Source organism: Babylonia areolata, chromosome 3 (assembly GCF_041734735.1).
Source record: "Babylonia areolata isolate BAREFJ2019XMU chromosome 3, ASM4173473v1, whole genome shotgun sequence".
Classification (NCBI taxonomy): Eukaryota; Metazoa; Mollusca; class Gastropoda; order Neogastropoda; family Buccinidae; genus Babylonia; species Babylonia areolata.
In genome coordinates, this window is record NC_134878.1 from 3,031,315 (window position 1) to 3,049,152 (window position 17,838).

The 17,838-nt window shown below is 45.4% G+C and overlaps 1 protein-coding gene across 1 annotated transcript; it reads left to right on the forward strand.

Moving 5' to 3' along the window:
• The first annotated feature begins 2,622 nt into the window (after positions 1-2,622).
• On the forward strand, positions 2,623-5,272 carry LOC143280228 (uncharacterized). The gene is made up of 3 exons (XM_076584860.1): positions 2,623-2,847; positions 3,662-4,242; positions 5,260-5,272. The coding sequence occupies exons 1-3, from the start codon at positions 2,623-2,625 to the stop codon at positions 5,270-5,272; spliced, it is 819 nt and encodes a 272-aa protein (XP_076440975.1).
• Positions 5,273-17,838: the final 12,566 nt, after the last annotated feature.

Here is a 17,838-nt window from a genome sequence, read left to right on the forward strand (position 1 = left end):
TGATGATGGTCATGATGATGATGGTGATGGTGATGGTGATGATGATGTTGATAATGACGACGGTGATGGTGATGGTGATGGTGATGATGATGATGGTGATGGTGATGATGGTGATGGTGATGATGATGGTCATGATGATGATGGTGATGGCAATGATCATGATGATGTTGATGATGACGACGACAGTGATAATGAAAACGATGATGACAATGATAATAACAATGATGACAAAGACGACGACGATGATGACGATAATGATATCAGTGAAGATAATAACAGCGGGGGCAGGCGAGGTGGAAAACAAAAAGAGGACGCTATGAAGAAGGGAAAAAAACGAGGAAAAACGAGAAAAATAACATACACTAAACCCTCACCGCCCTCCTCCCTACGGTACTTTACTTCCATCACCAAACTCAGCGTGTGTGAGGACGGGTATGGCTGGGACACCTCCCGCGTCAGTGGAGCGAAATGTGATCACCTTTGAGGACGTGGGGCCTTTCCACCAGTCGTTAATAATTCATTTCCACTGAAGGTCTACACTGTCCGGCGAGTCCTCTTCCTCTGTGTGTGCCGGGGAAGGGAAGTATCGAAGACATCGCTCTATTGTTCCACATTCAGAGAGGTATAGTAACGAAATGTGGTGTTCATCTTGGACGTTTGGGATCTCATGAGCGCATGTGACAGAGCAGCTTTCCAATGCACCACCAATACTTCCATAAAATGAAAGCAGAGAAAACGAGCAATCAATTATTTAAAGATCTGATTAGGATAGAAAACAAGCAGTCATTCAACTACACTCACGTCACCTAAGTACACCGAGAGACATTATCGTCGTTTGTGAAAGAAAAATGTTTCATCCGAAGCAAAGGGGGAATACCTTCACACGTTGCACTTATGCAGGGATTTCAATTCCGAGAACCTCATCTGCTTATTTCCCTTGTGTTTTTGGACGTTTCAACATTTTCGAACAATTCCATTCCTGGCAAACGATCTTTTTTTTTTTTTTTTTTTGTCTGTTTTTTCTTCTTTGTTCCCAGAAGTTTGAACACCCACATACGGAGAAATAGATTCAACACCGTTTCCTTTGATTTAAGAAGTTTCAACATTGCGCACAGATATGAATTACAGTTACGTGATCTAATTGTTTCTTTTATTTCCATTAGTTTCAACACTGACGGAGAGACATATTCCAGACAAACGATATATCTGTTTCGTTTGTTTCAAGAAGTTTCAGCACTTACGGAGATACTTTGATTCCAGACATATAATGTGTTCGTATCTTTTGCTTCCAAAATTTCAACACTTACGTACAGATAAAAAATTCCAGACAAACGATCTGTTTGCTTCTTGTGTTTCAGAAGTTTCAGTGCTGACGAAAAGACAGATTCCAGATGGATGACGGACATGCCTCTTTTGTGTGCACAGGTTTTCATCACCGTCAGGAGGAACAGAGTGGGGTGACCCCATGCAACTTCCCGTTGGATTAACACCGGGGTACAGGGAACACTCCGTTTTCCCACACCACCACCACCATCCGGCTTTCCTCTAACTGGTTTCCCACAACACCCACCCCACCACCCCCTTCCCTCTAACTGGTTTCCCACACCACCGCCACCATCCATACCACCACCCCCTTCCCTTTAACTGGTTTCCCACACCACCCACACCACCACCCCCTTCCCTCTAACTGGTTTCCCACACCACAGCTGCTGTCTGGCTGGAACCGGCAGTTCTGTGCGAACTCACAACAGGAGACAGGATTTGAATAAGACTGTTGAACTGACGTTTGGATCCACGCAATTTTTGAACGAAATTAAATTATCTCTGAAACAAGGCCGAGAAGAAGAGTCAGAATGTTTCTGGTAAAATTACAATCTTTGAGGATAATCATTTGTACTTCTGTTTTCATTTCGAATTTCCAACTAATTCACGAGAAGTTAGAAATAAACCGTTGTTCAGAACATTGTTCTGGGTGATTTTGTGTGATTCACAGCCGTCCTGTGTCTGTAGAAACTTTGAATTACGCTGCATCTCCTTTGAAGCACTTTGTGCCAGCATACCATGTGGAGTTTCTACCCTGCCAGCATGAATAAGTTCTCGATTTTCGGCCAGAGTGGATCTACAATCTGCATTGACTGAATGTTGGATCCTCTCCCCAATGATATCACTGCAAGTTCCCAAGCCGACACTGCGAGACAGTGAGGACTTTGAAGTCAATCAAATATTTTTCTTAAAGGAGATCGTAAGAGCTGAATCAAATGCCCATAACAAAAATGTATATGGAAATTATATTGTTAAAATATTATATATCTTTGCTATAATTCTGAATCATCGTGGATCTTTGCCCAGTTTGTGAATCTGTGACGTCCCACAACAAAAAAAGGGGTGTGAAGCAGCCAGATTTTTCGGTATTTCCAAACTGCAACACACTTCATTTCAAATTCTGAACGGACGAGACTCTACAACCGATTCCTCGACAAGTCTAGACCTTCCTCTGAACTTGGGCGGCATCACCAATGGATTTCTGAAGCCACGTACACCATCGACACTCCCAGGTTCTGACCGGAAGCCAGAAGGGCGGAGGGAGGACGTCTCCCAGCAACGTGAGGACATCTGCCCACAATGGCGCCCCTCCCCCCAGGGATCCCCGACTGCCCGGATGTGGCCCCCGAGACGCCCGTCCCCATGGCCGGCAACACGACCCAGGCCTCTGACAGGGGCGTGGATCAGGACGACCTGAGTGCTCTGCTGTACATCGTGGTCACTCTGCTCTTCTACTCCATGGGCATCGTGGTGGGCATCATCACCTACCTCAAAAGGGAGCGGGCAGACATGGAGGAGGAAATGGTAATACTTGTTGGAGTTAACTGGGGTTTATAAGATATGTGTGGTAATACTTGTTGGAGTTAACTGGGGTTTATAAGATATGTGTGGTAATACCTGTTGGAGTCAAGTGGGGTTTTTTTGTTTGTTTGTTGTTGTTTTTTAAAGAGATGGTGTGTGGTGATACTTGTTGGAGTTAACTGGGTTTTTAAAGAGATGTTGTGTGGTGATATTTGTTGCAGTTAACTGGGTTTTTAAAGAGATGTTGTGGATGGTAATACATGTTTGACTTAACTGGGGTTTTTTAAGAGATATATTTCAAAAGATATATATATATATATATATATATATATATATATATATATATACATATGATACATCTGTGTATATACATGGGTGTGTTTTTGGTGTTGTTGTTGTGTGTGTGTGTGTGTGTGTGTGTGTGTGTGCGTGTGTGTGCGCGCGCGCGCGCATTTCGTAAACATTGAAAACATGCCCTATGTCTACAGACAGACTGTCTAAAAGTTTTACAAATCACACGTCAGGTGTCTCAATAATCCCACTGATTTAATACCGACTCTGGAAGTTTCAGTGCATTTGCCCCGCATGCATTCCCATGCCAGATTGTCAAGTGACACCCATCATTCACATTCCATTTGCCAATCTGTCTGGAAGCAGATCTTTGACATGTGGCATCTATCACTGATAGCAGATCTTTGACATGTGGCATCTTTCACTGATAGCAGATCTTTGACATGTGGCATCTATCACTGATAGCAGATCTTTGACACTGACATCTGTCATTCACATCCCACTGTGCCCATCTGTCTGGAAGCAGATCTTTGACATGTACCTGACCATGAAGCGGGACCCCTTCAACGTGCACCGCCAGGAACGAGTCCAGCAGATGGCGCGCCGTCTGGACAGGATGGAGCGCGAGAAAGCCGACCGCGAGGGCCGGGGCTCAGGGGCGGCCGTCAACGACGCCAACGACAGCGAAAGCTCGGACTCTGAAGTGCACGGTGACGGCAAGAAGTGTAACCACGTGAAGATCTCGGACTGCGTTCCCAAGCGGTCCCCCAGCACGCGGTCCGCGCGGAAGGACAGCAGCGGCACTGATGGCGAGGGGACCGTGCTGGTTCCTCTGGTGCTCTCCACGGCCACCATGCTGGTGGGCAGCACCACTGGTCCCACTCCCGTGCTGCACGTGCCGTCTCCCCTTGACCGCCCGGCCGTCCTGCTGACCAGACCGGCGGAGCACGAACGGCGGGGCGCACTTCCCATGGGTGCCAGTGCTCTGCACGTGACACGGGAGGCGGCGGAGTGCAGAGACAGCGGGCCAGAGACGGCTCTCTTGGTCTCCGGACCCGTCGTCAACAAACCTCTGCACGACTCGCACAGCCAAACGAAGGACAGCTTGTGAGTGACGACACGGGTTGTGGTGTCACAGCATAGTGCTTGTGAGTGACGACACGGGTTGTGGTGTCACAGCCACACACAGCATAGTGCTTGTGAGTGACGACACGGGTTGTGGTGTCACAGCCACACAGCATAGTGCTTGTGAGTGACGACACGGGTTGTGGTGTCACAGCCACCACACAGCATAGTGCTTGTGAGTGACCACACGGGTTGTGGTGTCACAGCCACACACAGCATAGTGCTTATGAGTGACGACACGGGTTGTGGTGTTACAGCCACACAGCATAGTGCTTGTGAGTGACGACACGGGTTGTGGTGTCACAGCCACACAGCATAGTGCTTGTGAGTGACGACACGGGTTGTGGTGTCACAGCCACACACAGCATAGTGCTTATGAGTGACGACACGGGTTGTGGTGTTACAGCCACACAGCATAGTGCTTGTGAGTGACGACACGGGTTGTGGTGTCACAGCCACACAGCATAGTGCTTGTGAGTGACCACACGGGTTGTGGTGTTACAGCCACACAGCATAGTGCTTGTGAGTGACGACACGGGTTGTGGTGTTACAGCCACACAGCATAGTGCTTGTGAGTGACGACACGGGTTGTGGTGTTACAGCCACACAGCATAGTGCTTGTGAGTGACGACACGGGTTGTGGTGTTACAGCCACACAGCATAGTGCTTGTGAGTGACGACACGGGTTGTGGTGTCACAGCCACACAGCATAGTGCTTGTGAGTGACGACAGGGGTTGTGGTGTCACAGCCACCACACAGCATAGTGCTTGTGAGTGACGACACGGGTTGTGGTGTCACAGCCACACAGCATAGTGCTTGTGAGTGGTGAAATGGGTTGTGGTGTCACAGCCACACACATCAGAGTGCTTGTGAGTGACGACACGGGTTGTGGTGTCACAGCCACACAGCATAGTGCTTGTGAGTGACGACACGGGTTGTGGTGTCACAGCCACACAGCATAGTGCTTGTGAGTGACCACACGGGTTGTGGTGTCACAGCCACACAGCATAGTGCTTGTGAGTGACGACACGGGTTGTGGTGTCACAGCATAGTGCTTGTGAGTGACGACACGGGTTGTGGTGTCACAGCCACACAGCATAGTGCTTGTGAGTGACGACACGGGTTGTGGTGTCACAGCCACACAGCATAGTGCTTGTGGCGATGAACACGGGTGTTGGTGAAGTGCCATGGCTGATAAACACCTTTCACATTTTTACCACACCGTTTTCACCGCTTCACCAATTGCTGTCGTTTAGAAACAAGAGCAGCGGGTACCTCTCCAGCTGGAAACTCATATTTGTTTTATCCAGTCCTGGTCCTCGTCACAAAGTCCGAAGTCTGGTGCCGTGCTTAGTATCGTCAGTTGGCGCCAAGGACTGAAGAGAACAATACCAGTAATGCGACAAGGGATGGCCCTCTCACTATGATTCTCAACGTGTTTCCTCCAACAAGGGATGCCCCCCTCACTATGATTCTCAACGTGTTTCCTCCAACAAGGGATGCCCCCCCTCACTATGATTCTCAACGTGTTTCCTCCAACAAGGGATGGCCCTCTCACTGTGATTCTCAACGTGTTTCCAACAAGGGATGCCCCCCTCACTATGATTCTCAACGTGTTTCCAACATGGGATGCCCCCTCACTATGATTCTCAACGTGTTTCCAACAATAACATAAGAATGTGACTTACTGTTAAGCGTTTCACAGAGAGTCCTTGTTGTCTATTTTTCTGTTTGTCACAAAGTTTGTCATAATGTGTGTGTGTGTGTGTAGTTGTGTGGGGCCTTTTGTTTGTTTTGTTTTGTTTTTGTATGCGTGTGTGTGTGGTTCTTTTGTGCGTGAGAAAGTCGCATTCACTCTTTGGCAACGATATGCAGTGGAAATATTCCACTGTTACAATAACTCGGCGCAGAGGCTGCTATTTTCTCCTCCTTCATGTATTCAACCAATGTCTCCTGTGTGGCCGTACGCGTTGCACCATCAAATGTCATACTGTTTCCACCTATACGTGTGCATGCGCGCGCATGTTTGTGCTGTTCATTTCTAATATAAAACTGTTGAAAATCTCTGGAATATTTACTAAACAGTGAGGCTTCGACAGCATTTGCTGCATAGTTCGCTGTGAGAATCTACGCGGCGCACTACGCAGTCAAGTATTCAACAACCTCTCCTGCTTAATGCTGTTTAATGCTGGCCACCAAAGTGACCAACAAACAGAGACATACAGAAATACCAAAAGACAGACAGACAGACAGACAGATAGATAGATAGATAGATAGACAGACAGACAGACAGTGTGCTACGCCCAGCAGGTGAACATTCGGACACTGTGCTGATAGTCAGGCTCACATGTCTTTCAACTGAAAGGAAACAAAATTCAACCACTGAAACAAAAACAAGAAGAATCTGTCTTGCGCATGCTTAGAATGCGCGCTTCCACTTCCTGGTATTTGAACTTGCTGTTGCGAAATACTGGTTCAGCTCATGCCCCGTTTTACTCCTGATGTCACCACGTTCGATATGTCACAAGCCAATAGTGCACCATGCCTTGCGCGATACATTCCCAATATGTCACAACAGAAAGTGTTCTTTTTGCACAGTGCTGTTATGTCATAGTAACATTTCCTTCTGTACCATGCTTCACAGGGTCTGATCGATATTTGTTAACTTGGACCGTTTAAATCGTCACATAGTCCATATCTGTTGTTTTTGTTTTTGTTTTCCTTGCATTATGTATTGCCATCCCCTAAGTCATTCTACAACGAACTGAAGTCATTAACCACACAAAATAGGCCCTGATTTTCTGGAAAAAGGTGGGGTTTTAAGAGAACTGACACAGGCCACATTATATAAAAAAGGGGGGGTGGAGGTGGGGCGGGGGGTGGGGGGGGGCTATTGCATATAAAATACTTTTCAAAACTAGATAGTAGGAATCAGAACGTTTGCGTTAGATCTAGCTACCCTGAATAAGCTCTTGAGGGTACAACAGCCAATGGGATGCAGACCCCCAAATAAGTTGTTTCAAAACTACTTTGTTCATGCATGGGCCGAACCTTAGCAGAATCTGTGTCAGTCTGTGAATAAATTACCCGTACCCCAAAACTATGCATACTTGTATGCTGTACACATCTTGGCAACAAAGGCAAATGGAGTTCCTGTTCTCGTCTACAAGTCTGTTTATGTAGGTATTTACTGACGCATTCAAAGCCTGAAAAACCCATCAGGAATTAATGTCTCATGGACACACAAGAAATGACCGCTCCTTCGTCTTCTTTATGACTGCTAAACCCACCTGGATGCCTTTGGGTTACTCGTCCCTGTAATGTCTACCCCAGTTTACTGTTCAGGGAGACTTTTGCTTGTCGTGCTCCGTACAGAACGAAGGTCTAAACAGGGAGGAACCACAAAACTCGAATTTTGCTGAATACCTCATGTGTCGGATACATCTGTGTTAAGTCTTGACAATAGCTCAACTGCAGTCATGCTAGGATCATAAAAAAACTCAAACACATACACGCACGCACGCACGCACACACACACACACACACACACACACACACTGATAGGAACTGGAACGTGGAAATACTTGGTATGAAACATGCACAGGACAGCCTCTCCAGGCTTTATTTTGTGCCAAAAATGAGCCAAGCTCTCAGCCCATTGACCAATCTTCACCCCACCCTGAAACTGTTTCTGCAACAGGAACTGTTTTTTTCATCCAATGTATGTGCGTGTAATTCATTTATACAGTTTCCTCGAATCATTCCTTTCTCTCTTAATTCTGAGTATTATATTTTTTTTCTGTCTTTTCCCTTTTATCCCATGAATATATGCATGCAAATAAAAACATTCCATAATTCCACCCCACTCTCCAATGCCCCCAATTCCTCGCATTCATGACAACAATGAATATAAAACCACAGCTGATTTGGGTTTCACATATCTCAGTTGACTATCATTTGTTATTATGTATGCAACCGTTCAGCACTTGTCACGAAAAGGTGGCCTGCAACTTGCCATGAAAACCTTTCTTTGATCCACCGAAAATTATGTCTTTCACGTATTAATATTATTTTTCTTGATTTTTGTGACTGTTATATAATAGATTGATTGGTAGATGGATGGATGAAAATGAAGAGATGATTGACTGGTTGATTAACTGATTCATTTTCTTATTGATGTGGATCTGGTAATTCCGATTTCAATCTCTATGCACCAGTGGTTTGTTTTCATCGAATGCTGCAGGGGAATTCTGAAGTTTGATTTGGCAACAGAATGTACAGAGGAGAAACTGTGGACTGTGGTACAAAAATTCTCTCTCTCTCTCTCTCTCTCTCTCTCTCTCTCTCTCTCTGGCTCTCTCTTTCTATCTATATATACAACACACACACACACACACACACACACACACATACACACACACACACACACACACACATATATATATATAGAGAGAGAGAGAGAGAGAGAGAGAGAGAGAGAGAGAGAGAGAGAGAGAGAGAACATGAACAAATAACAAATGCCAAGAAGTATGGTGTATGAATGTGCCGATCAATGCCCAAGCGTCCCACTTTCTTCGTCAATCATTATTCTTTGCCTTTGACAAGTGTTTACCCCTTTTTCGGGGGTGGGAGGTTTATGTATATTATTGTTGTCCTCCTGTGGTGTTCTTTTTCTATGTTTCAGATCAGTTTGTATAAACCTGCACTGTACTGGTCGAAATGCATTTTCCATGTTTCCAGCTACGTGTGTATTTTTTCAATGTTAGAGAGAGACAGAGAGAGACTGAGAGAGACAGAGAGAGAGAGAGAGAAGCAGACAGAGGGAGGGGGGGGGGTGCTCATGTACAGGGACTCATGTGGACCTCATTGGTCTCCTCAAAGAGCACAATATAAAAACAGGAAAATGCACGTGAGATACACAGAATGTGCTGATTTTTTTTTCACGCTCGTACAAGTATGTAGAAATGCGGGATACCTCAGAAAATATATTGATTTACATTATCTCCCCACCCCTCTGTTTCTCCCCACCCCCACACACAGATGGTGACGGCTGCTTTTTAAAATGCTCCCCAGAGCGCATTATGACGTCGAAATAATGAGTAAGTGGATATATTTCTTTCTTTCTTTGTTGTTTGTTCTTCAACTTTCTTGTCTTCAATGCGAAATATTCTTCAATATTTGTGAATGGAAGAATCTAATGAGATACATTGTTTCATATTGCAGTGTAGTGTTCTATTTGTGTTACACATTCATCGTTCATTCATTCACTTACTTGACACGTTCATAATGTGTCCATGTATCCATTTAGCTACTTTTGATGTAGCTTTCGTAATTTGCACGGAAGTTCATGTGTTTCCACTTTGTTTAACTATTTTCTCATCACCGTTCACCTGCAATCAAGTTTAATCATATGGATATGTGGGTGTGTTATTTCCAAAAAGGTAAAAGTCACCTGTGCATACATCATCAGATGATCATGGTGGTCCTCTGCCTATAAACATGACGGCATCTTTATGAATAATTATATTGACATATTTTACCACACACAGTTCTTGTGTTGATTCAAATGCTTGGGTTTTTTTATGACATTCATTTCTAATTTACGACTGACGTGCTTTGTTTTAATTTGTAACATAAGTAATATTTGACATTCGTCTAGATATGACATCTTTTTGTCTAAAGAATCACTGGTTTGCCTTTCGCAAACTCAAGTCATTATCACGAATATTCTTTCAAATCTGTTCAGCATTGTTTTGAACTGCGGTGAAACACAAGATGTTGCCGAAATGCTTCGCAGACTGTATGCGGACCATTCTCGTGACTGGGATCGGTATATTCCGGTGTTGTATCCCAGATCGTCCCCCACCTGGAAACGTCCCAGGGGGACAAATTGACTGCTGGGAATATCCCCCGGGGACTTTCTCACCGTTCATAATGTCCCCTGTGGACATTGTTAGCGGCCAGAATGTCCCCTTTCTTGGGTTTTTGACTCGTTCTGAAATGTCCCCCTTACCCTGAAAATGTCCTCGTGTATCCGTAACGTTGCCTTTGCCAAAAATGCAACCCTTTCCCTCCTCCCTCCCACACACGCGCACACACACGACTTACACCAATATAGGTACAGACTCATACATATGGGCGCGCGCGCGCGCACACACACACACACACACACACACACACACACGTGCGCGCGCGCACACACGGCGTGCTCGCAGATGTAACAAATGTTCTGTTGGATTAAAGCTGGGGGCGTGAGGAGGGGGGACGGGGGGAGGGGGGCGGGGCATTTTCGGCGGAGGGGTCATTACGGGATTCAAGGAGGGGACATTTTCAGGGTAAGGGACATTTCAAAACGAGGCTAAAACGCAAAAAAGGGACATTTTGGCCGCTGAAAATGTCCGCATGGGACATTATGAACGGTGAGAAAATCCCCGGGGGGACATATCCAGCGGTCAAATTGTCCTCCGGGGACGTTTCCGGGGTGGGGGACAATCTGGGATGCTACACCTACTGTACTGTTCTCTCTCTCTCTCTCTCTCTCTCTCTCTCTCTCTCTCTCTCTCCTTCTGTCACTGTTTCTCTATCTCAGTGGCTGCCTGCCTGCCTCGGCCCCTCACACGCTCTCATTGTACCCTTCTTGTTATCAATTACCATTATTCACAAGATGCCACTACTTCTCAAAATGGTTATAGATATATCTTATACCTAATTTTCTTTCATGAATTTCAATAAGTGGATGTTGTCACAAACAAAACCATGATGACGGATAAATGGAGGTGATTGTTTAGTACAACTGTTTGATAAACATCTTTAGTCATATTTACTTTCATACTTGTGATTTGCTTTCACGAATGTCACAGTTTGCACTATGTCACAGACTCACGAAGTTAACTGAATACAATTGTTATGCACAAGTTCTTGACGATCCTTCTCAATTACATCTCTCGGTCTCTGTCTCTGTCTGTCTGTCTGTCTGTCTGTCTGTCTGTCTGTCTCTCTCTCTCTCTCTCTCTCTCTCTCTCTCTCTCTCTCTCTCTTCCTTCCCTTTACTTCTTCCATGCGGGTTTTTACAAAATGAAAATCGAACTAATTCCAAAATATTCCAAACGTTGGATCTTTCAAGAACACACGAAGCGTAACTTTGCAGAACAGAAGACAGTCCTTGTGATTCCGTTCACGTGTGGAAAAGCAATCTGGGGATAACATACTGAATGAACCTTTTGATGGTGGATTGTAGAATGTAAAGTTCATAGCAGTGAAGTGTGCCGTGAAGCGTGTTCATAGCAGTGAAGTATGCCGTGAAGCATGTCCATAGTAATGAAGTGTGCCGTGAAGCATGTCCTTAGCAATGAAGTGTGCCGTGAAGCATGTCCATAGTAATGAAGTGTGCCGTGAAGCATGTCCTTAGCAATGACGTGTGCTGTGAAGCATGTCCATAGCAGTGAAGTATGCCGTGAAGCATGTCCATAGCAGTGAAGTATGCCGTGAAGCATGTCCTTAGCAGTGAAGTGTGCTGTGAAGCATGTTCAAAGCAGTGATGAAGTATGCCATGAAGCGTGTCCATAGCAGTGAAGTATGCCGTGAAGCATGTCCATAGTAATGAAGTGTGCCGTGAAGCATGTCCTTAGTAATTACGTGTGCCGTGAAGCATGTCCATAGCAGTGAACTGTGCCGTGAAGCATGTCCATAGTAATGAAGTGTGCCGTGAACCATGTCCTTAGCAATGAAGTATTCCGTGAAGCAGAGCATGTCCATAACAATTACGTGTGCCGTGAAGCATGTCCATAGTAATGAAGTGTGCCGTGAACCACGTCCTCAGCAATGAAGTATTCCGTGAAGCATGTCCATAGTAATTACGTGTGCCGTGAAGCATGTCCATAGCAGTGAAGTGTGCCGTGAAGCAGAGCATGTCCATAGCAGTGAAGTGTACTGTTAAGCATGTCCATAGCAGTGATGAAGTGTGCCGTGAATCATGCCCATAGCAATGGAGTGTGCCGTCAAGCGTGTCCATGGCAATGAAGTGTGCCATGAAGCAGAGCATGTCCATAGCAATGAAGTGTTCCGTGAAGGCTGTCTCTAGCAGTGAAGTGTGCCGTGAATCTTGTCTATAGCAGTGAAATGTGCCGTGAAGCATGTCCATAGCAGTGAAGTGTGCCATGAAACAGAGCATGTCCATAGCAATGAGGTGTGCCGTGAAGCATGTTCATAGCAGTGAAGTGTGCCGTGAAGCATGTCCATAGCAGTGAAGTGTGCCGTGAAGCGTGTCCATAGCAGTGAAGTGTGCCGTGAAGCATGTCCATAGCAATGAAGTGTGCCGTGAAGCATGTCCATAGCAATGAAGTGTGCCGTGAAGCATGTCCATAGCAATGAAGTGTACCGTGAAGCGTGTCCATAGCAGTGAAGTGTACCGTGAAGCAGCAATGAAGTGTGCCGTGAAGCATGTCCATAGCAGTGAAGTGTGTCGTGAAGCATGTCCACAGCAGTGAAGTGTACCGTGAAGCGTGTCCATAGCAATGAAGTGTGCCGTGAAGCAGCAATGAAGTGTGCCGTGAAGCATGTTCAGAGCAGTGACGTGTGCCGTGAAGCGTGTCCATAGCAATGAAGTGTGCCGTGAAGTGTGCCGTGAAGCATGTCCATAGCAATGAAGTGTGCCGTGAAGCATGTCCATAGCAATGAAGTGTGCCGTGAAGCGTGTCCACAGCAATGAAGTGTGCCGTGAAGCGTGTCCACAGCAATGAAGTGTGCCGTGAAGCGTGTCCACAGCAATGAAGTGTGCCGTGAAGCGTGTCCATAGCAATGAAGTGTGCCGTGAAGCATGTCCATAGCAATGAAGTGTGCCGTGAAGCATGTCCATAGCAATGAAGTGTGCCGTGAAGCATGTCCATAGCAATGAAGTGTGCCGTGAAGCGTGTCCACAGCAATGAAGTGTGCCGTGAAGCATGTCCATAGCAATTAAGTGTGCCGTGAAGCATGTCCATAGCAATGAAGTGTGCCGTGAAGCATGTCTATAGCAATGACGTGTGCTGTGGAGCATGTCCATAGCAATGAAGTGTACCGTGAAGCATGTCTATAGCAATGACGTGTGCTGTGGAGCATGTCCATAGCAATGAAGTGTGCCGAGAACGGGCAGCAGGAACGACTTCCTTCTTTATGTCCTCCTTTCTTGTTCTCTCTCATTCCATCAAAAGTAGTCTTCAGTTGTTTTCATGAAGCGTTTTTACTACTCTGCTGGTTCAAGTTAGTTATGAGTCTTAGCTGTGTTGTCATAGTGCCTACTAAGCTGATGTCTTGACACCCGAGTTTAATGTAGTTACAAGTCTCAGTTTTATTATAATAATGTTTAGCTATCCCGTGTACAAACACAAGTATCTGTATTTTATACAGCTGCATCTTCGTTTCTTTGAGGTCTTACCAAGTTGGCTCAGAGGCTTTTGTTGTCCTGTTTAGTTGGTCCATCGTTTTCTTTGTTCGTGCGTCAAGACGCGTTGTCGTGTCAGTTTGGCGCATGGATAAATCCAAAAGGACTGAACCAGCCATGCAAGTCAGGGGGTTTCTGCGTTACTGTACACACACTGTTAAACATCAAGATGCAGTCTGACCGACCAGCCAACCGATATAACAGTTGTTCTGTCAGGATTCAGATTGTTCCGATTCGGACCACAGATTTAAAACAGAGAGGCCGGAGGAGGGAAAGGAAAGACATGCCAAGAGAAGAAAAGCAAATAAAACAGGAAAGATATATATATATATATATATATATATATATATATATATATATATATCGTGTGTGTGTGTGTGTGTGTGTGTGTGTGTGTGTGTGTGTGTGTGTGTGTGTGCCTCCGTGCGCAGGTTTGCAAGCGTGTGTTTGAAAAGCAAACTGAAGAAAATAAAAGGAGTGTATCTATACAGTTTCGCGGTGGACTCAAGGGAGGGGATGGAACAATGCCACCACGTGAATCGGATTCAGGTGTAAAGTGGACTCTGATTAAGCACCCAATGTCTGATCGGAAAGGATTGACTGAACTTGTTCGACCTTTCCCCACCAGTCTTAGCCAACGACCGACCGCCATCAAAGCGCACTGAATGTTAGCCCCGTCATAGATTTATCAATAGGTGTGCCCTGGATTGCATTGCAAGTATGGTCTTCAACATGAAACAGAAAAAAAGCATGAGAGAAAGGTACAGGGTAGAATGGGGAGGGAGAGAGTGAGTGGGAATGTAGGAGAGGGAGAGCGAGACAAGAGACGGAGACAGAAAGAGAGGGACGTGGTGCAGAGTGAAAGGTCAGAGAGAGTAAGAGTGAGAGAGACAGACAGACAGACGGACGGACAGACAGACTGTCCATTTTCCCACATCAAGTCTCTTTATCTTTTTTGTTTCTGGGTGGTCAGTTCTCTCTCTCTCTCTCTCTCTCTCTCTCTCTCTCACACACACACACACACACACACACGCATAATCATCGACTAACTCCCTGTTCATCCAACCCACCCACCCACCATCCCAGTCTCCTTCCACAAGCCCGCTTTGTCAATACAATATAAGCCAAAGATATCGACATGTGACAACTTTCTTGGGTAACTGACTGCAGGGAGTGTAGCAGGCGTGTGTCTGACTGATCGAGTGGAAACACAGCCCGCTGTGCAGGCAACAAACCCCTCCACAAAGAAACAACACGACGCTCAAAAACTGGATGCTATCGAATACAGCTCACGATTGGCACGCAACAAAGGTGGAAGCGGGAAAAACACAAGAAGAAAATAAAATTCCGCTATCCAAATCTACACACACACACACACATAGTGACAACCCCTCTCTCTTTCTCTCTCTCTCTCATGTGTGTGTGTGTGTGTGTAGATTTGGATAGCGGAATTTTATTCCGCTCACGATTGCCACGCAACAAAGGTGGAAGCGGGAAAAACACAAGAAGAAAATAAAATTCCGCTATCAAAATCTACACACACACACACACACACACACACACACACATAGTGACAACCCCTCTCTCTTTCTCTCTCTCTCATGTGTGTGTGTGTGTGTGTGTGTGTGTGTTCATCTATCTTGTATATATCTATCTATAAAGAAAAAGCTATAGTTTTCTCTCCTCTCCCCTCACACGCTTTCATGTCTGTGACCTACCCGATGTGCTCAGCAAACGACAGGCTGTTCGATTGGGAAATGAAAGCGGTGTGCTATGTGAACCAGCACGATACGTACAATGTGGTCATCTGACCTGGCTGACTGAGGAACAGCACGCCCTGTGGGGCGGACAGCTGGAACAAAACGAAGCACGTGAAACAGGGGGGTAACGTGCACCAACAGAACGCCACACAGATCGCGTGAACCACACCGGAGATTAGAAAAGAGAGATAAACCACTCGCGGCAGGCCCCTTCTTACTGTCTATAACAGTGCTGAAGCCGTTTTGGGGCACACACGCAGTGCGGAAGGGTGGGGGTAAATCACCCTCTCCTTCCCCACCTGAAGGAAACTGGTCGGTTCTGACGGTTTAGCTGCAGTAAAGCGAAAGTTAAGTTATGCCTGGAATTTCCCACGTGTAGTAAGATTCGCTGTATACAATGAAAACCGATTCATTTTTGCTTGGTTTTTAGCACGTTTGCATCTGCTTGAATGTAGATAATATAAAAAGAAAATAAAGCAGCTCCCCCCCCCCCCTGCCCCCCCCAGCGCAATGTTGCACATGAAAGAGACAGTTATAAATTATTTAACTGCGTTTTCGTAACGCTACTTTTTCTTCACACTTTCTGGTTTACATCACCATTTCTTCAACAACAACAAAAAATATATATATATATATATATCAAAACATAAAACACATATTCAGCTCTGTCTCTCTTCTAACATCTGTCTATACATACATACATACATACATGAATACAAACATACATAATTTCATATAGATCTATCAGTATGTAAATCTAAATCTATCTATATGTACATAATATATATAATTCATATATATACGAACGCTTCATGTTGCCCGAGCAGACCGTTGTATTGTGCTCTCTCTCTCTCTCTCTCTCTAAGTCTCTGTCTCTCTCTCTCTCTCTCTCTCTCTCTCTCTCTCTCGGGAGTTTTACATGGCTGTTAAAAGCATCTACGATTCTGTACTTGTATGTGTTCGTGACAAAGGTATTTATTCAGACTTTTTTCAGTGTCCAAGAGGGGTTAAACAAGGTTGTATGCTAAGCTCACAGCTGTTTTCCTTTTTCCGCATCGGTGAATTGGCAGTGGAGTTATCAAAGAAGGGGAGACATGGAATACAAATGATACCTGGCGCAGCAGATTTGCTCTTAATGCTATTTGCTGATGATGTTGTTCTCTTGTCTGACACACCCATAGAGTTACAAAATCAATTAAATGCCCTTAAGCAAGAAACAGACAGACTACAACAAACAGTGAATCTCGATAAGACCAATATTATAGTTTTCCGCAATGGATGTCATCTTTCGACTCGTGAAAAATGGTGCTGTGGTGATAGGGAAATAAAAGTAACCAATACATATAAATATTTAGGAATGTTATTGACAACAAAATTGAGTTTGACATCTGCGTGGGATGAAGCAAACAGAAAAGGGAAAAAAGGTGTAATCCAAATAAAATCACTCAGGAGACTGCGTTCAACTGACGCTTTCCTTTAGTTTGGGCGGGGCAAAGGCAGCTCATGAATAATGAATGCGTGTCGCGGCGCAGGCTGCCTGGCTTCAGCAATTTCTGCAAGTGGTTTATCTCTCTTTTCTAATCTCCGACCACACCAATGGCTGGCTCATGGCACTCAAGTGGAGGGAAACAACAGAACGCAATGTGGTGCTTAGAATCTGTTTTCTCTCTGTGTTTCGTTTTCACTTTCACTTCCACCCCCACCCTCCTCTCTGGTGCTGAGAATCTGTCTCCTCTCTTTTTCGCTTTCACTTTCACTTCCACCCCTACCCTCCCCCTCCTCTCTCAAGCATCCCTGCCACCCTTCTCAGCGTACTGCAGTGTTCTTTTCACATCTGTTTACATCTTTATGCGCATGTGATTGCGTGCCTGTGTATGCTGCGTGTGCTGTCTCTCTTCATCTATGTCTATCTATCTCTGTCTGTCTGTCTAATGTCTGTGTGTTGGTTTGGGTGTGTGGCTTTAAATCGGGTTGGCTGTGAGAGGTGGCAGGTACAGTCTGTGGTGATGACAAAGCAGAAGACAACAGGAGGTGGGGTGTAGTTCGGACATTGTTGTGTTCCATCACACAGTGCACTTTTGCCGGTAGAATCAGGGGTATGGTGTCATACTCACTGTGGATCACGGCGCTGAGGTCATGTCCGTCCACGCAGACTGTCATGTGTGCACAGAAAGGAAGGCAGAACAAAATAATTGCTGACACAAAAACCCAGGCACAAAACAGCGCAGTGTCCTGTCCACTGTAAATCTCTCCCACTTCTTCACTGGCATAACGTTTCTGAGTACACAGAATCATCTTCTTGTAAAGTAGTCTCGGATAAACACTCGCAAACTGGCCCACTGCACAACGGTAGGCTTGTAGGCTGACTGTCATTGCGTTTGTTAAGTGTTCACAGAGCG